Genomic DNA, 23,972 nt, shown 5'->3' with positions numbered 1-23,972 from the left:
GGAAACACGTTCTCTGGAGTGATGACTCACGCTTCTCCATTTGGCAGTCCGATGGATGAATCTGGGTTTGGCGGATGCCAGGAGAACACTACCTGCCCCTATGCATAGTGCCAATTGTAAAGTTTGGTGGAGGATGAATAATGGTCTGGGGCTGTTTTTCATGGTTCGGGCCCCTTAGTTCCAATGATTAGAAATCTTAACGCTACAGCATACAATGACATTCTAGACGATTCTGTGCTTCCAACTTTGTGGCAACAGTTTGGGAAAGGTCCTTTCCTGTTTCAGCATGACAATGCCCCCATGCACAAAGTGCGGCCCATACAGAAATGGTTTGTCGAGCTCCGTGTGGAAGAACTTGACTGGCCTGCACAGAGCCCTGACCTCAACCGAATCGAACACCTTTGGGATGAATTGGAACGCCGACTGCGAGCCAGGCCTAATTGCCCAACATCAGTGCCGACCTCACTAATGCTCTTGTGGCTGAATGGAAGCAAGTCCCCGCAGCAATGTTCCAACATCTAGTTGAAATCCTTCTGAAAAGAATGGAGCCTGTTATAGCAGCAAAGGGGAACCAACTCCATATTAACGCCCATGATTTTGGAATGAGATGTTCGACAAGCAGGTGTCCACATACTTTTGGTCATGTAGTGTACATAATTTACATACACCATACACATACAGTGCATTCGGAAAGTATTCAGACCCCTTGACTTTTTCCACATTTTGTTACGTTACAGCCTTATTCTAAAATATATTAAATAGTTTTTTTTACCTCATCAATCTACACACAATGCCCCATAATGACGAAGCAAAAACAGTTTATTTGACATTTTTGCACATCAAAAAATTAAAACAGGAATACTGTACTCAGTACTTTGTTGAAGCACCTTTGGCAGCGACGACAGCCTTGAGTCTTCTTGGGTATGACGCTACAAGGTTGGCACACCTGTACTTGGGGAGTTTCTCCCATTCTTCTTTGCAGATCCTCTCAAGCTCTGTCAGGTTGGATGGGGAGCGTCGCAACCCAGCTATTTTCAGGTCTCTCCAGAGATGTTTGATTTGGTTCAAGTCTGGGCTCTGGCTGGGCTACTCAAGGACATTCAGAGACTTGTTCTGAAGCCACTCCTGCATTGTCTTGGCTGTGTGTTTAGGGTCGTTGTCCCGTTGGAAGGTGAACCTTTGCCCCCAGTCTGATGTCCTGAGCGCTCTGGAGCAGGTTTTCATCAATGATCTCTCTGTTCTTTGCTCCATTCATCTTTCCGTCTCCCTGACCCTGCTGCTGATAACATCCCCATTGCATGACGCTGCCACCACCATGCTTCACTGTAGGGATGGTACCAGGTTTCTTCCGGACTTGACGCTTGGCATTCAGGCCGAAGAGTTCAATCTTTGTTTCATTTGACCAGAGAATCTTGTTTCTCATGGTCTGAGAGTCCTTTTAGGTGCCTTTTGGAAAACTACAAGCGGGCTGTCATGTGTCTTTTACTGAGGAGTGGCTTCCGTCTGGCCACTCTACCATAAAGGCCTGATTGGTGGAGTGCTGCAAAGATGGTTGTCCTTCTGGAAGGTCTTCCCATCTCCACAAAGGAACTCTGGAGCTCTGTCAGAGTGACCATCGGGTTCTTGATCACCCCCCTGACTGTAGGCACTTCTCCCCCGATAGCTCAATTTGGCCAGGTGGCCAGCTCTAGGAAGAGCCTTGGTGGTTCCAAACTTTTTCCATGGAGGACTGTGTTCTTGGGAACCTTCAATGCTGCAGACATTTTTTGCTATCCTTTCCCAGATCTGTGCCTCAACACAATCCTGTCTCTGAGCTCTACAGACAATTCCTTTGACCTCATGGCTTGGTTTTTTCTCTGACATGCACTGTCAACTGTGGGACCTTCTATAGACAGGTGTGTGCCTTTACAAATCATGTCCAATCAACTGAATTTACTACAGGTGGACTCCAAATCAAGTTGTAGAAACATCTCAAGGATGATGAATGGAAACAGGATGCACCTGAGCTCAATTTTGAGTCTCATAGCAAAGGGCCTGAAGACTTATGTAAATAAGGTATCTCTGTTTTTTATTTGTAATACATTTGCAAAAATGTCTAAATACCTGTTTTCGCTTCGTCATCATGGGGTATTGTGTGTAGATTGATGAGGAAATGTTTTTATTTAATCAGTTTTATAATAAGGCTGTAATGTAACAAAATGGGGTCTGAATACTTTCCGAATGCACTGTGAGAATGCACTATATATATGTGTATATATATATATGTGTGTGTGCTTTCTTTAGTTTTTTTTACTTTTCTTTAAAAAAATGTTTTCTCTAAGCATTGTACAATTTTAAGGTCAAATACACTGCATTTCAAACAGTCAGCAATAATCAAATTAATTCAGGGCTTGTGAAGTTATACCTAGGCTACATATAAGCCTTCAACAACCATAAGACCAACTAATAATGTAATGAGTTTATCCAAATAGTTGAACCTGCTCTTTTTTCAATAATCACTGATCTGGCTTTCAAGTCTATGAAAATTCCCATTTTTCTTACAAATGTAACTAGAACCATGCATAATGCTCATTCGCTAATAATGACTAACTTCTTGTAGCAGGAATTAGGCTATAGAAAATTGACACGTCTAGTCAACAATTTCTCAAGCCCACGTGCTAGTGATTAGCCAGCTAATCTTTATATTTTAAGTTTAGCGAACTTGGATCTATTTGCTAGCAAACAAGGTTGAACAATTCAGATGTTATGAACACACCTTTCTGTCTGTCTCCAACTGTTTGAAAAGCATGTTAGCCTGTCCACTTTGTTCAGATGTTGAAATCAATTGGCCTACCTTATTTCTCAGAATGAGAACGAATTGGCAATTCATGATATAATTGTGTTTTATGCTTATTGCACATTTATAAAACAAACTAGACAGCTAGTCTGTTTTATAACAGTCTTTGGCTAAAATGATGCTAGCGGTACGTGGGTACCCCAATGCCACGCGCGACAAACTGAGCATTAATGTTCTAGAATCAATGTTCATTGATACTGTCGTTTTTAGTAGTGTCTGCTCTGCGTGTAATTTGTGTAGTTGAGACATACAACGGGTATTGTTAAAAAAGTGAACTTCTCTACTACAGTAAAATATTGTCTCGATGTGTTTTGGTGTCCATTTGACCGATTCTGTTGAACCAAACCTCAAATGCAAATAGCGAGTTGAAACCGCTTGTCAGAGCTTTGGCTCCCGAGTGGCGCAGATGTGCAAGATCAGGAACAGGCCGTCTACCTCGCGAAGCTGGGCACAGTGCGCAAAGCTGGGCACATTGCTCAGTTTGACTAGGGCTGTTCGGTTTAGGCTCCCCGGTCCGATGGAGTCTTAAACGTTTGAATCGTTACAGCCCTACGTTCAATGTTCATTGAGAGTTTCCCTTATATTAATTTAGACGTGCTCTGTCAATGCTAAATCGTTTCCGCCACTCCAAAAATATGATTAAAAACGGTATTTGTGTGTGTGTGTACAGTATTTATCACTTCAGTTTTATTTGTTTTTTTTTAAATCATATTTTTGGAGTGGCGGCAACGATTTAGCAGCGGAGGAGCACCCCGAAAAGAATATAGGGAAACACTGTTGCTAATAATATTGGGTGCGTGTTTGTTGCAGTGATGAGTCAGACCCACTGAATCGTGCCGCCGTCCTTGAGAGATTGCCTGCAATGCTGATTCTCATATTCACCTACGATTTCACGCTCTACCACTCGCACAAACACTCTTCATAACCCTTTCTCTCCCACTCACACACATGTACTGTACTAACACCTCTTCAGGCATCAAATGTCTCTTCATATTCTATAATATATTCCATTTAGCAGACTCTTTTATCCAAAGCGTCTGAGAAGGAAGTTGTCAAGGAAGTGAGTTTGTGTTTATACAGGACCTCCCGGCCCACGTTGTTACAAAATGGAGGAGGTGCACGGTGATGCTGAGCTCAATGTAGCCTCTAGCATGCCTCCGGAGGATCCGCCATTACATCACACGGAGCCTCCGACGACATGTGGCTTTAACAGTCATGCGTGTGTATATATTTTGTGTATGGTTGGCCCAGGGAATTGAACCCACAACCCTGGTAATGAACGCACCGTACAGGACCACATTACTGAGCTACGCCTGAACGGTCACAATGGCTGCCTGCCTTTCTTTACTGACTCCGGTATCAGAGTCATTCTCATGTCCCACTTTCATGAGCTCTATAGCACAGGAAGAAACACACACTGTGGGTGAGTCCCAAATGGCACCCTATTCCATATATAGAGCACTACTTTTGACCAGGACCATAAGGGCTTTGTTCGAAAGTAGTGCACTATATAGGGTTCTGTTTGGGACACAGCCTGTGTCTTTAAAACCCCTAGAGACATAGCATGGCCAGCAGCATACCACCATGCATCCCTCTGTTGGCTTGGCTCTGAAGCTAAGCAGGGTTGGTCCTGGTCAGTCCCTGGATGGGAAACCAGATGTTGTTTGTAGTGGTGTTTGAGGGCTAGTAGGAGGCACTCTATCCTCTGGTCTAAAAAAAGAAAAATCCCAGGGCAGTGATAAGGGACATTGCCCTGTGTAGGGTGCTGTCTTTTGGATGGGATGTTAAACGGTGTCCTGACTCTGTGGTCACCAAAGATCCCTTGCCAGTTATCATAGGGGTGTTAACCCCGGTGTCCTGCCTAAATTCCCGATCTGCCCCTCATACCATCATGGCCACCTAAGCATCCCCAGCTTACAATTCTCTCAATCATCTCCTCCATGGAAGCTCTGCTCCTAAGCAACTTTGCAGTATTACATTTTTTTTGTGTGTTATTTCATACAGACGGAAATACGTTTTGGATATCAGACCGGTGGTAACTCACCAGCATTACGGCCAGGAATACGACTTTCCCGAATTGGATCCTTTGTTCGTACCCCCCAGGGCAATTGAACTTATTCCAGAGGCTGCATTCAAAACACCGCCGGAGAAGAAGAGGTATTCGGAGTGGACTTCTAGTCCGACTCAGGAGGCATGCACAACATCCACCGCTTCCGACTATATTATTAGATAATATTCAGTAGTACATGAGCTCAGGGCAAGGCTCTCCTTCCAGAGAGACATCAGGGATTGTAGCATACTCTGTTTCACGGAAACAGGGTTTTCTTGGGATATACTGTCCCGGTCCATACAGCCAGCTGGGTTCTCAGCAGACAGGAATAAAACCTTTCCGGGAAGAAGAAAGGCGGGAGTGTATGTTTCATGATTAACTATTCATGGTGTGATTTTGATAACATACAGAAACTCAAGTCCTTTTGTTCATCCGACCAAGAATACTTCACAATCAAATGCCGACCATATTACATCCCAAGAGAATTATCTTCGGTTATAGTCACAGCCGTGTATATTCCCCCTCAAGCCTATACTACGACGCCCCTCAAAGAACTACACTGGACTTTATGCAAACTGGAAACCACATATCCTGAGGCCGTATTTATTGTAGCTGGGGATTTTAACAAAGCATATTTGAGGAAAACGCTACCGAAGTTCTACCAACAGATTGACTGTAGTACTCGCTCTGGAAAACATTGGACCACTGCTACTCAAACTTCCGGGATGACTACAAGATCCGCCCCCGACCTCCCTTAATCAAAACTGATCACGACTCCATTTTGCTCGTTCCTTCCTATAGGCAGAAACTCAAACAGGAAGTACCCATGCTTAGGTCTATTCAACACTGGTCTGACCAATCAGAATCCATGCTTCGAGATTGTTTTGATCACGCGGACTGGGATATGTTCCGGGAATAACATTGACGAATACATGGATACGGTGACTGAGTTCATATAGGCCTTTCTTAAAGTATGGGTAGCGACCTCTTAATGGTGGGTCGCAACGTGTCAGAGTAAATGTATAATTGTTTCATTAATTACTGGAATTGATTTGGCCAAGTGCATCTGCGCTCTCTGTTCAGTGCGCTCTCTGCTTAGAAGTGGCCTGTGCTCAGTTTGGCAGCTGCGCGAGTGTGAGAGGGAGATGCCCGTGTGCTTCGCGGTTTAGCGGATCGTTTTTCTGCAGTTTTCGTGAAGATCACTCGGCGACCCACACGCTGCAGCGCTGTCTTGTTATTCCCACTCGCCAGCACTCACCGCTGTCATGAAATGGACTCATGCTAGCCACAAGTTCTGACTGATCTCAATTGTCATGAAACGCATATACAGCGATGACTTTCTCTCTCTTTCATACAAACTTATAACGAGGAGCGTCCACAATGTGTTTTGTGCGGGGAAGTGCTTAGTAATGAGTCTCTCATAACGAACAAATTAATAAAACGACACGTCCTGACCAAACATCCACAGCATGATGGTAAACCCAGGGAGTTCTTTCAGAACAGGGCAGAATGCTTCAGGAAACAGTGCTTCAAATGTGACAAAGTAAGTCAGCTAGCAAGGCATTGTTGTCATTTTATAACGGGTGATGATAAGCAGAAATAAGGGCATACTAACTGTCATAGTAGATGCGAGTTTCTGTTTCAAACAATCCCCTGGCCTTGTACACAGCTAATAGCTAACATTCGCCAAAGCAAGCTAGCTACCCTAGTAACAGTACAGATGAAGATGAAAAATGATCAGGCTCACTGTAGGAATTATTGTTGAAAACTAGTCCAGGTTGGAACTGTTGCTGTTAAAATAAAAAAATAAAAAATTCTTAACTGGAATAAACTGATTAAAGCAAAATGCTTTTTGAGGCAAACACACTCACACAGTTCTGGGTTGCTCATCTACAACAGGAAGCGGTCTCCTGCCTGACTGAGAAAGCAGTAGATGTCCTGGTCCAGTTTGGCGAGTCAGGGTTCTCAACTCTGACATACTTAAAAAACAAGTACAGAAACAGTTTCAATGCTGAGCATGACCTCAGTGTTACACTGTCAAAAACAGAGCCCAGAATAGACATGCTCTCATTAGGACTGTGTGTGTTTTCTGGTCTACATCTGTGTGATGTGATCAATCAGTTTATTCCAGTTCAGAATAAAATAAATATGCATTGTATTTTAACAGCAACAGTTCCAACCTAGACAGATATGTACGAGTGTTTTTAATGGGGGGAAATAAACATTAATAAATATGTATATAGATATTTAATTTCGTTATTTGTTTTTGTCTGTATTGCATTTGTTTTAGGCATAAGGGCAATGAAATGTACCGATTATTTATGTATAGTTGCATATTTTTATAAGCTTGCGTCCCAGGAAAACACAGAAATTCTCATTTGCGTCCCAAGCTGAAAAAGTTTAAGAAGCCCTGGTATAAGGGATGTTGTTCCCACTGTGACTACTTAAACATACCCAAACCAGAAACTGTGGATAGATGGCAGCATTTGCGCAAAACTGAAAGGGGCGAAACACTGCATTTAACCATGGCACGGTGACTTGGAATATGGCCAAATACAAACAGTGTAGGTATTCCCTCCGTGAGGCAATCAATCAGGACAAACGTCAGTACAGAGACAAAGTGGAGTCGCAATTCAATGACTCAGACATGAGACGTATGTGGCAGGGTCTACAGACAATCGCGGACTACAAAGGGAAAAACAGCCACGTCGCAGACACCGACGTCTTGCTTCCGGACAAGCTAAACACCTTCTTCGACCGCTTTGAAGATAACACGGTGCCACCGACGCGGCACACTACCAAGGACTGTGGGCTCTCCTTCTCCGTGGCCGACGTGAGTAAGACATTTAAGCGTGTTAACCCTTGCAAGGCTGGGTTAATGCCCAGACGGCATCCCTAGCCGCGTCCTGGTCTGGTCATGCTTGTCTGCATGAGCAGACCAGCTGACTGAAGTGTTTATGGACATATTCAATCTCTCCCTATCCCAATCTGATGACCCTACTTGCTTCAAGATGTCCACCATTGTTCCTGTACCCAAGAAAGCAAAGGCAACTGAACTAAATGACTATCACCCCGTAGCACTCACTTCTGTAATTATGAAGTGCTTTGAGAGGCTAGTTAAGGATCATATCACCTCTACCTTACCTGACACCCTAGACCCACTTGAATTTGCTTACCGCCACAATAGATCCACAGACGACGCAATCGTCATCACATTGCACACTGCACTATCCCCTCTGGACAAGATGAATACCTATGTAAGAATGCAGTTCATTGTCTATAGCTCTGCATTCAACACCATAGTACAGGCTCGTCATTAAGTTCGGGGCCCTGGGTCTGAACAGCGTCCTGGACTTCCTGACTGGCCGCCCCCAGGTGATGAAGGTAGGAAACAACACCTCCACTTCTCTCCTGTACTCCCTGTTCACCCATGACTACGTGGTCACGCACGCCTCCAATTCAATCATCAAGTTTGCGGACGACACAACAGTAGTACCAACAATGACAAGACAGCCTACAAACTTTTACAGATGTACAATTGAGAGCATCCTGTCGGGCTGTATCACCGCTTGGTACTGCACCGCTCACAACCAGGGCTCTCTAGACGGTGGTGCGGTCTGCTCAACAGATCACAGGGGGCAAACTACCTGCCCTCCAGGACACTTACAGCACCCAATGTCACAGGAAGGCCACAAAGATCATCAAGGACATCAACCACCCGAGCCACGGCCTGTTCACCCCGCTATCATCCAGAAGGCAAGGTCAGTACAGTTGCATCAAAGCTGGGACCTAGAGACTGAAAAACAGCTTCTATCTCAAGGCCATCAGACTGTTAAATAGCCGTCACTAGCCGGCTTCCACTCAGTTATACAACCCTGTCCCTTAGAGGCTGCTGCCCTATATACATAGACTTGGAATCACTGACCACATTAATAATGGAACACTAGTCACTTGAATAATGTTTACATACTGCTTTATTCATCTCATATGTTTATACTGTATTATATTCTACTGTATTTTAGTCAATGCCACTCCGACATTGCTCGATCTAATATTAATATTTTTCTTAAATCTTTTACTTTTAGATTTGTGTTTATTGTTGTGAATTGTTAGATACTACTGCACAAGCATTTCGCTACAAACGCAATAACATCTGCTAAATATCTGCTAAACATCAGTTAGTATTTGGTAGCATTGCCTTTAAATTGTTTAACAATGTTTAACATTTTGGGTAGTCTTCCACATGCTTCCCACAATAAGTTGGGTGAGTTTTGGCCCATTCCTCCGGACAGAGCTGGTGTAACTGAGTCAGGTTTGTAGGCCTCCTTGCTCGCACACACTTTTTCTGTTCTGCCCACATATTTTCTATAGGACTGAGGTCAGGACTTTGTGATGGCCACTCCAATACCTTGACTTTGTTGTCCTTAATCCATTTTGCCACAACTTTGGAAGCATGCTTGGGGTCATTGTCCATTTGGAAGACCCATTTGCAACCAAGCTTTAACTTCCTGACTGATGTCTTGAGATGTTGCTTCAATATATTCACATCATTTTCATTCCTCATGATGCCATCTATTTTGTGAAGTGCACCAGTCCCTCCTGCAGCAAAGCACCCCCACAACATGATGCTGCCACCCCCGTGCTTCACGGTTGGGATGGTGTTCTTCGGCTTGCAAGCATCCCCCTTTTTACTCCAAACATAACGATGGTCATTATGGCCAAACAGTTCTATTTGCGTTTCATCAGACCAGAGGACATTTCTGCAAAACGTACAATATTTTTCCCCATGTGCAGTTGCAAACCGTAGTCTGGCTTTTTTTATGGCGGTTTTGGAGCAGTGGCTTCTTCCTTGCTGAGCGGCCTTTCAGGTTATGTCGATATAGGACATGTTTTACTGTGGCTATTAATACGTTTGTACCTGTTTCCTCCAGCATCTTCACAAGGTCCTTTGCTGTTGTTCTGGGATTGATTTGCACTTTTCGCACCAAAGTACGTTAATCTCTAGGAGACAGAACGCATCTCCTTCCTGAGCGGTATGACGCCTGCGTGGTCCCATGGTGTTTATACTTGCGTTCTATTGTTTGTACAGATGAATGTGGTACCTTCAGGCGTTTGGAAATTGCTCCCAAGGATGAACCAGACTTGTGGAGGTTTACAATTATTTTCTGAGGTCTTGGCTGATTTCTTCTGATTTTCCCATGATGTCAAGCATAGATGCACTGAGTTTGAAGGTAGGCATTGAAATACATCCACAGGTACACCTCCAATTGACTCAAATGATGTCAATTAGCCTATCAGAAGCTTCTAAAGCTATGACATAATTTTCTGGAATTCTCCAATCTGTTTGAAGGCACAGTCAACTTAGTGTATGTAAACTTCTTACCCACTGGAATTGTGATACAGTGAATTTTAAGTGAAATAATCTGTCTGTAAACAATTGTTGGAAAAATGACCTATGTCATGCACAAAGTAGATGTCCTAACCGACTTGCCAAAGCTATAGCTTGTTATCAAGAAATTTGTAGAGTGGTTGAAAAATGAGTTTCCATGACTTCAACCTAAGTGTATGTAAACTTTCGACTTCAACTGTAGATACTGTAACCTCTGCATTGAAGAGCGTAAATGACATTGGTGCGTCCCAGTAATATTTTATTGCACCTGAAGTTTACACTCGTTCACTACTTCCCACCAATCGAAAAAGCATTGGATTGGTGGAGGCATGTGGTAGTCATTCCCTTTCAGTGAAGGGAAGTGAACAAGTGCACACGTGGGAGGAAGGAGTGATAATTGAGATGTAGCCATGATGGTTAAATGTTGTGAATCTGATACCATGTTAGACCTGTTTCTCTGATGGGCTCTCGGATTCAGTTTCTCCCCTTTTCCTCTCTCCTCAGGAATACATGGAAGACCAGAAATACCGGGATGAGGAGGACCTCCCAGAAAAACTAGATTCCTTTAAAAGTAAGTCATTCTGCCAGGAAAGACCTTCCCGGCCTGGAATATAAGATGTATCGCTGTCCCAATTTTGGTCTGAATCAAAGAGGGGTGTGAGTAAGTTGTGTCTGTGGGTTTCCTGTGGGGGTGTGTGTGCCATATGTCAATGTGTTTGTATTTTGTGTCTGTTGTTTTAGTGTGTCTGTGTTCTGACCTGATTTCTAAGTGGGTTGTGAGGCCAGGGGGTTCCACAGCGTTCCAGACAGCAGGAATGTGGCTGCTCCTCCTCTCCTCTGGTTGTTATTGTAATTCTAGGGCTCTGGGGGAACAGGTGGTTTTAGAGAGTAGAATGACACTGAAACCAGGACCAGATTAGCCCCCCCAGCAGCAGCACCTTGTTAAAAAAATACCTGGGGAGAACCCTGGTGTGTGTGTGTGTGTCATCATTCACGGACAGGTCTGGTCTGAGAGTGAGAGTTGCAGTAGTGTTCTGTGTGTGTATTTTACTTGCAAATCCTGAGATTATATACATAGGCCTATAGCAGAGGAGGCTGGTGGGATGAACTATAGGAGGACGGGCTCATTGTAATGGCTGGAATGGAATAAATGGAATGGTATCGAACACATCAAGCACATTGAAACAACATGTTTGACTCCGTTCCATCGATTCCATTCAAGTCATTACAATGAGCCCGTCCTCCTTTAGCTCCTCCCACCAGCCTCCTCTGGCCTATAGGAGAACTAGATAGAGCCCTGGTGCTGTATTTATTTCTCATAACAGCGAATGCTTGAAGGTATTGTTCCCGTTCGAGAGCGGGTGAGAATGAGCAAAGAGCAAGGACACAAGACGTTATTGTTTTGGGAAAGAACGACAGGAGGCTGTCATGTAGCGTCCCACACGGTCTCAGCTGAGGCCTCAAGCCGACAGCCCCACGCCCCAGAGGCTCCAGGGGTTGATGTGTGTATCACACAAATACGTCTGTCAGAGCAAACTCCTAACCATGGAGAGAAGAGAGGGAGGGAAGGAGAGGGCGAGACAATGTGTGATTGTCCGTCCTTGCCCTTTACGCTCACAGCGAAGGCCTGGTGTAAATAGAAGGGTACACGGAATAGGGGAAGAGGAGGAAGAGAGAGAAGGCCTCCAAGATATTTCACTCACTTTGAAGACACGAGGAATATCGGAGAGGAGGAAGAAGCCACTTGTGTTGTTGAGACTATCAGTGTGTGGACGGATGGATGGTTGATTGACAGAGCGCTTCAGGACAAGAGGCCCACTCACAGAGCAGCGTGTAGGTGGGAGGCGGAAGAGGGGCCCTCTCCTCAGAGTTCACAAACAGGGTCAGCATTGTCCCCCGACTGCCCCCTCACCCCCCCTCCACACGGTGACAATGTTCCACAACTCAAGGCCTCACACACAAACACACACACAGAGGCTCCATTGTGACAGGGGAAACAGCTAGGCCTAATCCAGAAACCTGACTAACTACAGAGTTCCAGAGAGAATTCCAGAGAGAGAGTTCCAGAGAGAGCTGTTTTTATCTCCACAACAAGACATGTCATTGGAGTGGCACTGGGCAGTTGACTACTGACTGATGAAGTATTAGGCTAATGCGTGAACTGTAGGCCAGGCCAAATGAGAGGATCTGTTCATTGCCATAAGGCCAGGACCATATTTTTTCCTCGTTGGCCTGTCTGACCCTAGCCTGCCATTGCGAGACACACCTGCTATGACCAGCTGTGTGTGTGTGTGTGTGTGTGTGTGTGTGTGTGTGTGTGTGTGTGTGTGTGTGTGTGTGTGTGTGTGTGTGTGTGTGTGTGTTAAGCAAAGCGAAGCGTTTTTTTGGTCTTCTACTCTCCCTAATGCGTTGTGTTTGGGTGTGTTATTTAAGGGCCTTTAACTTTATTCGGTGTTACATTGAGACACCTCCACCCTCCTTATTTAGTCTGCTGTGTGTTAACCATGCAAGCTAACCATGCGGTTGTGTGTCGATTTGTTTTGCAGACAAATATGCAGAGTTTGACCTGAATGACCAAGGAGAGATCGGTGAGTAGTGGAAACGACAAGCAGCCAGGTGCTCAACAGTGATACACAACTGCGGTGCTTTGTGTGTGCTTTGTGTGTGTGTGTGTGTGTGTGTGTGTGTGTGTGTGTGTGTGTGTGTGTGTGTGTGTGTGTGTGTGTGTGTGTGTGTGTGTGTGTGTGTGTGTGTGTGTGTGTGTGTGTGTGTGTGTGTGTGTGTGTGTGTGTGTGTGTGTGTGTGTGTGTGTGAGCACTGAGCAGTAGTTAAGACCTCCGTGTGTTGTGGGTATGGGATTAACCAGAGGTCTATGAGGGTTTCATGTGTCACTATTGCGTCTAACTAGAAAGGTGATACTGTATTTGGCCTACTGGCCTTGAAAACAGGTGTCAGATAAGGTGTGTGTGTGTGTGTGTGTCGTTCTCCTGCAGGGGTGTGCGTGTGGTGTGTGTGTGTGTCTGTCGTTCTCCAGTGGGGGGGTGTGTGTGTGCGCTTGTTAACCATTCTCCTCCTGTGTGGGCGTCCCCCTGCAGATATGATGGGGATGAAGAGGATGATGGAGAAGCTGGGCGTTCCGAAGACCCACCTGGAGATGAAGAAGATGATCTCCGAGGTGACCGAAGGCGTCAGCGACAGCATCAACTACAGAGACTTCGTCAAGATGATGCTGGGCAAGCGCTCGGCCGTCCTCAAGCTGTGAGTGCGCTGTGTGTCTCGGGGGGGGGAGGTATTGGGTTGGTGTATGCGGCGCTTGTCGCCAACATATGTCCATTGTGTTGCGTCATGTTTCATTGGTATCTCTGGGTGGGTGTGTGACTGACCACGTGCATCGTTACACACAGTTGAAGTCGGAAGTTTACATACACCTTAGCCAAATACATTTAAATTCAGTTTTTCACCATTCCTGACATTTAATCCGAGTAAAAATTCCCTGTTTTAGGTCAGTTAGGATCACCACTTTATTTTAAGAATGTGAAATGTCAGAATAATAGCAGAGAGAATTATTTATTTCAGCTTTTATTTCTTTCATCACATTCCCAGTGGGTCAGAAGTTTACATACACTCAATTAGTATTTGGTAGCATTGCCTTTAAATTGTTTAACTTGGGTCAAACGGTTCGGGTAGCCTCCCACAAGCTTCCCACAATAAGTTGGGTGAATTTTGGCCCATTCCTCCTGACAGAGCTGGTGTAACTGAGTCAGGTTTGTGGACCTCCTTGCTCGCAAACACTTTTTCTGTTCTGCCCACAACTTTTCTATAGGATGGAGGTCAGGGCTTAGTGATGGCCACTCCTATACCTTGACTTTGTTGTCCTTAAGCCATTTTGCCACAACTTTGAAGGTATGCTTGGGGTCATTGTCCATTTGGAAGACCCATTTCCGACCAAGCTTTAACTTCCTGACTAATGTCTTGAGATGTTGCTTCAATATATCCACATACTTTTCCTGCCTCATGATGCCATCTATTTTGTGAAGTGCACCAGTCCCTCCTGCAGCAAAGCACCCCCACAACATGATACTGCCACCCCCGTGCTTCACGGTTGGGATGGTGTTCTTCGGCTTGCAAGCCTCCCCCTTTTCCTCCAAACATAACGATGGTCATTATGGCCAAACAGTTCTATTTATGTTTCATCAGACCAGAGGACATTTCTCCAAAAAGTACGATCATTGTCCCCATGTGCAGTTGCAAACCGTAGTCTGGCTTTTTTATGGCGGTTTTGGAGCAGTGGCTTCTTCCTTGCTGAGCAGCCTATCAGGTTATGTCGATATAGGACTTAACCAGCATCTTCACAAGGTCCTTTGCTGTTGTTCTGGGATTGATTTGCACTTTTCGCACCAAAGTACGTTCATCTCTAGGAGACAGAACGTGTCTCCTTCCTGAGCAGTATGACGGCCGTGTGGTCCAATGGTGTTTATATTTGCGTACTATTGTTTGTACAGATGAACGTGGTACCTTCAGGCGTTTGGAAATTGCTACCAAGGTTGAACCAGACTCGTGGGGGTCTACAATTCTTTTCTGAGGTCTTGGCTGATTTCTTTTGATTTTCCCATGATGTCAAGCAAAGAGGCACAGAGTTTGAAGGTAGGCCTTGAAATATATCCACAGGTACACCTCCAATTGACTCAAATGATGTCAATTAGCCTATCAGAAGCTTCTAAAGCCATGACATCATTTTCTGGAATTTTCCAAACTGTTTAAAGGCACAGTCAACTTAGTGTATGTAAACTTCTGACCCACTGGAATTGTGATACAGTGAATTATACGTGATATAAGCTGTCTAAACAATTGTTGGAAAAATTACTTGTGTCATGACAAAAATAGATGTCCTAACCGACTTGACATAACAAGAAATGTGTGGAGTGGTTGGAAAACGAGTTTTAATGACTCCAACCTAAGTTTATGTAAACTTCCGACTTCAACTGTAGGTCTCATGGGACGTTCGTTGGCTTTTGCTGTGTGTGTGGGAATTCACCCTCCGCTGTGTCAGCCAGTTGTTATCTTTCAGCAGGGTTTGGGATGACAGGTGATGACATCATCACTCGCCACATGGCACCAGCGTTTATCGCCATGGTATTCATGGTGGGAGGAGCATAAAACAGACATCCCTCAGTACAGTCTAAGACTTTGCCCTGTCCTAAACCACCATTCATCTAAGGGCAACACTTATATAAAAAATTTAAAAAAACACTGTCAAGGGAAACATCTCTGAGTTGAGACAGGAATGGTCTTTCGAAAGCCAGTCAGCAGGTGTTTTGGACAGGGTTACTTGTGTAAGCAGGGCCTAAAATTAACACCTGCCAAATGCGGGTAGATTTTTGGCATTGGCGGGTAAGATGTCTATTCACCAGCCACGTTGGCGGGTGGTCAGGGCTCCACAATGCGAGCATTTCACTCGCATTTGGGAATAAAAATAGTCAAGTGTGATCACAATTTATAGTAAAATAAATGCTGCAGTAGCTGTTTTCATTGTATTTCCTCAGTTTTGTTTCATAGCTGGTAAATTAATCGCATAAAGTCAAAGAACTACGAATCCGATATAGCCTATTTCACCTCGAGCTTCAACAGTGCTTCGCTGAAGAGTTGAGTAAAATATGAATTTTTAGAAGTGCTGGGCACAGGCATAAATTTGGTCTAATTTACTCAAAACGAAAGTCTACTGAAGTGAGGTTGTACTTGTGTTTCTTGGCTATTTACATTGTTTTGCTCACAAGCCTGGGTTGGGTTTGGGCAGATATCTGCGGGTCTAGTCAGTGTGTGTTTGCTATTGCATTTCAGCTCTAACTGGACTAAACTGGCCCGGCAGATCCTTAGCCAGACAAGTCTCCTCATAATCCCAAATACACTCATCATCAGGCAGAAACAACTTTTCTCCACTGCTCCTTCCACTCTTTCTTTGTTAATCTCTCTCTCACTCCAAATCTTTCTCTCTCGCTCTCTCCCTCACTCTCTCTATCCTTCATCAGTAGAGGTGGTGAGCCTAGCGAGAGAAAAAGACAGAGGCCTTTTCTCATTTGGGAAAAAGTCTGTCCTCCACACTCTCTCCTCCGTGACCCGGAAACTAACAAGTTGTGGAGTGTTCGAGGAGATGTCCATTTGTTAGTAGGCGAACGGAAGACTTGTCCTGCCCTCCTCGATAGCCACCTTACATCGAGGATAGTCATATGTATCCTACCTGAGTCCTTCCCGGAAGAGTTTTGGAATCTGCCACACCCCCTTTGAATCAGCTTTTGTTTTGTCAGATGAGCACACGTTTAAAAACAGTATGCTACTTAACATTTTATCGATAAAATGTCTTTCACAACTAACTTAATTTGTTTTTAATCACTTTACACATTTATTTCGGGATCCACACTTGTAAACGTAATTTGCCTGATGACGCGTGAGTGGAGGCGTCTCATTTGATACAATGAGACTCCTCCACTCGTTCCCCCTCCCTGCCGCCTCTCCTCGATTACCTTTGACCTTTTTCAAAAGGAGGCGAGGGAGGATACAGGAGTTGAGCAAATCCAATTGAGAAAAGGCCAGAGTAAATGTTGCTACCTTTCATTCTCTGAGTGATTTGAGACCCCCCCCCCCCCCCCCTTCAAAAACCTTTCTCTCACTCCAGCCTTTTAATGTGTGAATTTGATTGGACGTCATCCAAGTTGGCCACAGCGATCTTCAACTGCACTCTTGTTGTATTATAGTGTTCCGTTTCTCTCCTGGGACGGAGAGGGAGAAAGAGGGGGAGTTGGAGAGAGAGAGAGTGAGGGGTTTGAGGACAGAAAACAGAAGCTATTATATAGTTAGTAAACTGTTATTCAGAGTTTCTTGGCAAAGGAACAATTGGTTTTGTTGCAATTACAGGGAAATAATTTGGGTCGGGTACTACTAACGGCCGGGGGGGTTCTGGGGCCAAGTCCAGGCCTTTTGTTTCCTGGGTTGGCCATTTGAGTGCCAGAGTAGACTAAACACACATTTGGCTTTATGCACACACACACACACGCCAGGGTTTCCGTTAGCAAAATGTGGCGCCAGACATTTGACCGGCAACATTTTTATTTCTCGGACATTTGAGAAATGTACAGGACCCATATGCATTGGGTGCGTAACCTGATTAGGGCATCCACCCACGGTGCTCAGAATGACCGAAATCACATTTGGAATATGATCATTCATATTAACAGAACATGCAAGTCGAGGATGCAACTACGTGCGACCCTTCTTACCGAATTCTGATGTGCACTTTGAACATTTTACTTTTCTTCAGCCAACAAGACGAGTAACAAACAGCAAAATCACTAGCCTATGTCAATCTACTATATAGTGCTCTTATTTACATATCCAAAATGTGCATAGGCTCTTGGGGAACTCGTAAACTTGTGTAAGCCTCATTAAAGTTACAAAAATGTCCGTGTCCAACCTTAACATGTGATAACAATACAACACAACAGATGAACCGTAATAACATTTACTCACGGGTAGCCAAAAATAACTATCTGAAAACCATGTCCCTACTAAGCCACTCCCCCAGTCTTCTGATATGTCCCATTGTGTCATCTCTCAATAACTCAGCATCAATAAACCAGCAATTTTTAAAGACATCAACCCAACTAAATGACCCAATGCTTGCAACACAGCAGTTGGGTCATCCAAACCCAGCATGTTATGGAGTGTGTGGATGGGAGCATTGTCAACCTATGGAGGCATAGCCAAGGTAGCAAAAATAATGGCCTGCCCAGCATTTTTATACATGACACTATGTATGATGAGATGTTTAATTAACTCAGGAACCACACCTGTTTGGAAGCACCTGCTTTTAATATACAGTACTTTGTATCTCTCATTTACTCCAGTTTTTCCATAGTTTTGGTAGTTATCTGTAGGGTGACCAGAGGTTAGGCCTAGTAGTTAAGGAATAACTGTGGATGGTTCTGTCTTGTCCCCAGAGTGAGTTCAGGTCAGTGTGATGGGCTTAGCAGGTTTAGCGTGTGAACCACCACACGGTGAGAGGAGGAATCCCTCTCTTTCCTCATGGAGCCCAGCCAGCCAATTGGATAATCCTGAGTATTTTAGTGAAACTGTGGTGTGACTGTGCCTGACGGCTGACTGTGGCTCGCTGCATTGTCATAAGGGAATCTACAGGCATACGTACCAAGGCTATGTGCAGAATCACTGGTCTACAAATCATCATGCATCCCAAATAACTACTCATTACATGATTTAAGGTGAGCAAATCTGTTCAGGGCCTTGCTCAGGCTGATCCCCTCGAACACGCTGCTACAGTAGCCATTTAAAAGCCATCCAGTGGAACCATTGGTAATGTAGTCAGGAACAGAGTGGGAAGTGGTTGCCAGGGAAACGTTCGCCAGCAGTGGAGTTGCCGTGGAGGAGGTTTGGCCTCCATTGGGATCAACACTCCTTATGAGCTTATAGGAGCTTTGCTGAGGTTAACCAAAAATGGAAAGTAAAGACGCCTCGCTCTGAATAGAGGCTGTCAGCTCTCTCTCTCTCTCTCGTTTTCTATACACGTCACTCCCTTTGTCTGTCTCCTTTGTTTTTTCTTTGTTTGTTTTACTATCTGTCTTCCTCCTTCATTCTCTCAATGCCTTTCTGGGTCTCTCCATCCGTCTATTTTATTCCTCCTTCTCCAGTGTTTCACTTTCAATCTTTCACCTCCCTCCCCCTTTGTCTTTTTATTTGCACTCCTATCGCTCATATTCATATTGTCTCACTCTATAGTTTTCTCTCATTCCCTTGTGGTGCCTGTCATTCTCTCTATCCCAATCTCACTCTCTCTGTGTTTTCCATTAGTGCCGGATGTCTGCTAATCAGCCGGTTACAGGCTCATTTTCATCTGGTTATATTTTCCCACTTAATATTAACTAGGCTTCTTTTCATGTAAAAGTTTCAATTCGCTAGTACGTTGAGCCCTCTCCCGCAAGAATGAACGATATGCATCTTCTAGCGATCTATTGATAGGACAGTTGCCTGTCAGTCAGTCACAAAGTGAGCGATGACAGGGAAACGCAGCAACGAGGATGAGGCAAAGTGAGAGGTTTCACTCTTGCCAAAATCTGTCCAAAATAACCCAATGCGTTTCTATGGGCTTATTTTGGACCTAATCTTGTCGCCTGCCTACCTTCCTACCTTTGGGACAACGCCTCCCATTTTTAGGGTGGAGACATGAGCATCTCGTCATTTAAATTAGTGCTGGGCGGTATACCGTATATTACTATATACCGGTATTGATGCACGGACCGGTTTTGGTTTTTACTTTCCCTATAACGGTATTTGAATGTTTGGTTTGTTAAATGTGATACGCCGTGTGTAATGTCCATTTGTATAGTTTACTCTACTACTTGAGTCATCCCTTTCCGCTCTCTCTCTCTCTCCATGCAGCTTTCCACACAGACCTAGTCCCACCCCCTGTCACTCAAGGAGCGCATTTGTTGTTGCTTGACCACGAGACACTTTCGTTCAGTCTGCATGGTCAATGCAGCACATGCAACAACTTGGATCCACAGGCGTTCTATAGTTACAATATTAGTTTGTGTTTCTTACATCTGCAAACAGCTAGTTTGTATTTTCTTAGCAAGTTAAGCTAAATCGTGTTAGCCACTACTGCTAATTGCTAATTAGCTAGCTGCCTGGCTAGCAAACTAGCTAACAAAAGTACTGAGTCAGAGCAAACGTAGCTAGCTAATACAGCCTGATACCAGTGCTGGTGGAGGCCTAAATCAGCATGTTGTTTGTGCAACAGTATCTTCTAAATCAAAGAGGGATAGGCGAAGCATGAATATGTTGGCTACATGAATAAAGATTTAATGTAGCCAAAGATTATAGGGTCCCCTAGGAAACACTGAACATCAGTTTGGTTCCTACCGTGTCACAATTACTCCTCCATGGCATTTTCATTCGTTGTCATGTCAAACAACACTGTATTCAAAGTGCCCACTATTATATTCTAACTATGTTAGAATAAACATTCTATTTCCATGATTCCAAAAGTTCACCCAAGTTTTTGATCTAAATCGCAGTTGCAACGTTTGGTTAAAAATAAGGCCTAGTTTTTCTGCCCATATAGTGGCAGTGTGAAAATTATCTCAAATGAGTGCAGGAAATGCAGAAATTGATGGAAATGCAGGAAATTATTTTAGGTTGAAGTTGAATTGAACAGTATTAAACAATCAGAATGGAGAAAGACCCATTGAAATAATTTAGAATATATGTGTTGCCACCCTAGGGTCACGCACTACTCATAACGCAAATGTAGAACTTTTCTTAATCAAAAACTTTTTAAAAAATACCGTCAAATTTGAAAAATACCATGATATGATATTTTGGCCATATCGCCCAGCCCTAATTTATAAAAGGTGTCGATCTGACTGAAATAAAGTCTATTTCCTATATCCCTTTGCCATTCATAAATCATGCAACGTGGTTATATTTATGTCCGTGGAATCGTATTGGGACAAGTATACCTTTCCTAGGATGTCGGGGTTTGCCAGACAGTGACGCTAAAATTAGTGATGTCTCGTCAGTGAAGCCTAACCAATCGCATCCGTGAGAGAGACGTTCATTTGGCTCCCTATTTTGCACAGGCTACAGGTAGGCCTAGGCTTTTCTGCAGTGCAGATACATTATGAAAACATTCGATGAAGATGGTGAATCATTACTGCAGGAACAATGGGCAATGGAGAACTTTTATTCTGATCCAAATATGATAATTAGGCCCTCACGGACTCCGGGCATTAAAACGGAATTCAACAATATTCAAAAATGTATTGACCTTACCAGGGAATCAACTAAATGTATTGAACATGAATTAATTTGCCCAAGTTTATCATAAGACATGAACAGAATGCATCAGTGATTCGTATTTCCTGCAACTTTGTGAATGAGGTCACGCGAATGCCCCTGTGTGTGGCCGTTAGCGATGATCAGGGGCGCAATTTTCACTGGGGACGGGGGGACATTGAGACAATGCCAAGAGTGTGCAAAGCTGTCATCAAGGCAAAAGGTGGCTACTTTGAAGAATATAAAATATATTTTGATTTGTCTTTTTTGGCTAGAAAATAGTAAAAATAAAGAAAAACCCTTGAATGAGTAGGTGTGTCCAAACTTTTGACTGGATATACAGTTGAAGTCAGAAGTTTACATGCACTTAGGTTGGAGTCATTAAAACTCATTTTTCAACCACTCCACACATTTCTTGTTAACAAACTATAGTTTTGGCAAGTCGATTGGGACATCTACTTTGTGCATGACACAAGTAATTTTTCCAACAATTGTTTACAGACAGGTTATTTCACTTATAATTCACTGTATCACAATTCCAGTGGGTCAGAAGTTTACATACACTAAGTTGACTGTGCCTTTAAACAGCTTGGGAAATTCCAGAAAATGATGTCATGGCTTTAGAAGCTTCTGATAGGCTAATTGACATCATTTGAGTCAATTGGTGGTGTACCTGTGGATATATTTCAAGGCCTACCTTCAAACTCTGTGCCTCTTTGCTTGACATCATGGGGAAATCAAAAGAAATCAGCCAAGACCTTAGAAAATAATTGTAGACCTCCACAAGTCTGGTTCAACCTTGGGAGCCATTTCCAAACGCCTGAAGGTACCACGTTCATCTGTACAAACAATAGTACGCGAGTATAAACACCATTGGACCACACGGCCAATGTCGACACATTCTGTCTCCTAGAGATGAACGTACTTTTGTGCGAAAAGTGCAAATCAATCCCAGAACAACAGCAAAGGACCTTGTGAAGATGCTGGAGGAAACAGGTACAAAAGTATCTATATCCACAGTAAAACGAGTCTTATATCGACATAACCTGAAAGGCCGCTCAGCAAGAAAGAAGCCACTGCTCCAAAACCACCATAAAAAAGCCAGACTACGGTTTGCAAATGGACATGGGGACAAAGATCGTACTTTTTGGAGAAATGTCCTCTGGTCTGATGAAACAAAAATAGAACTGTTTGGTCATAATGACCATTTATGTTTGGAGGAAAAGGGGGTATGCTTGCAAGCCGAAGAACACCATCCCAACCGTGAAGTACGTGGGTGGCAGCATCATGTTGTGGGGGTGCTTTGCTGCAGGAGGGACTGGTGCACTTCAAAAAAATAGATGGCATCATGAGGAAAGAAAATGATGTGGATATATTGAAGCAACATCTCAAGACATCAGTCAGGAAGTTAAAGCTTGGTCGCAAATGGGTCTTCCAATGGACAATGACCCCAAGCATACTTGTGGCAAAATGGCTTAATTACAACAAAGTCAAGGTATTGGAGTGGCCATCACAAAGCCCTGACCTCAATCCCATAGAAAATGTGTGGGCAGACCTGAAAAAGCATGGGTGAGCAAGGAGGCATACAAAGCTGACTCAATTACACCAGCTCTGTCAGGAGGAATGGGCCAAAATTCAACCAACTTATTGTGGGAAGCTTGTGGAAGGCTACCTGAAACGTTTGACCCAAGTTAAACAATTTAAAGGCAATGCTACCAATCACTAATTGAGTGTATGTAAACTTCTGACCCACTGGGAATATGATGAAAGAAATAAAAGCTGAAATAAATCATTCTCTCTGCTATTATTCTGACATTTCACATTCTTAAAATAAAGTGGTGACCCAAACTGATCTAAGACAGGGAAGTTATACTAGGATTAAATGTCAGGAATTATGAGAAACTGAGTTTAAATGTATTTGGCTAAGGTGCATGTAAACTTCCGACTTCAACTGTATGTATGTATGTATATATATATATATAGCCTGAAACTGGGAAAAACGGAAACCTGGAAAAACAAAACCTTTAATTTAATAAATGTGTCTGTTTAAATAAAATACATAATTTGAAGAATAAACATTGTGGCAATACATTTTTCCAATCTGGGAAGTAAAGTCGATAAAGTATTCAAATTTTGCTGTGCATTTCAGATGGAATCAAGGCATTAGGATGTACCAGAGGACACAAATATAGCTCTTTCTGCAAATACTTTTGAACTACTTCTCCGATTTGGCCGGCTACTCTATGTACTTGTGGAAACACTGTCTTTCCCTCCCTCTCTCTCTACTCCATATCTATTTAGATCAGTATGTCCTGGTTGGGGACATAAGCCCCCTGTTAAACTCAGCAGGGCGTCCTGTTTTGATCGCACCCTCTGGCCTGACTGCTCGTTAGGGACTGTGTCATTAGTGACTGTCGTTAGGGACTCTCGTTAGTGTGGGACACTGAATGGACACGGCACTGCAGCCATCTTAAATCCTGCCCAGCTCTCAGTTCCCAGGCACTGGGAATAGAATAGAGGCAGTCTTGGAAGGATTGCCAAGCATGTTCCCCAAACCCCATCCCTTTGTGCATGGCCCAAATCCTGCAATAGCATACACATGTGAACGTACTCTCCCTCTCTCCCGGTCTCTCACTCATTCACTCACTCTATGGCTGTCCCCGACTAAAAAAAATATTGGTCGACCGAGAGTCGGCTGTTCTTTCAACCAATCGATTGGTCAACATTTTTAAACGTGTATTTTTCCATATATAGACACACCCTATGTTTGAATAAAATCAGCTATATGTAGGCTACTGAGCTTGTCTGATGCTTTAAGCACTGCGATTAAAAATTGATACACAAATTACTAAAGA

General features: G+C 43.7%; 1 protein-coding gene across 1 annotated transcript in view; it reads left to right on the top strand.

Moving 5' to 3' along the window:
* The window catches only part of aif1l (allograft inflammatory factor 1-like), a 36,744-nt gene that overhangs the window by 6,493 nt on the left and 6,279 nt on the right, over nucleotides 1-23,972 (top strand). The window contains exons 3-5 of the mRNA XM_038965525.1: nucleotides 10,780-10,846; nucleotides 12,822-12,863; nucleotides 13,371-13,533. Coding sequence (XP_038821453.1) covers nucleotides 10,780-10,846; nucleotides 12,822-12,863; nucleotides 13,371-13,533 — 272 coding nt within the window. The remainder of the gene's footprint in view (nucleotides 1-10,779; nucleotides 10,847-12,821; nucleotides 12,864-13,370; nucleotides 13,534-23,972) is intronic.

Source organism: Salvelinus namaycush, chromosome 26 (assembly GCF_016432855.1).
Source record: "Salvelinus namaycush isolate Seneca chromosome 26, SaNama_1.0, whole genome shotgun sequence".
Classification (NCBI taxonomy): Eukaryota; Metazoa; Chordata; class Actinopteri; order Salmoniformes; family Salmonidae; genus Salvelinus; species Salvelinus namaycush.
The sequence above is the reverse complement of the archived record's forward strand: the minus strand, read 5'-3'. Positions and strand labels throughout refer to the sequence as shown.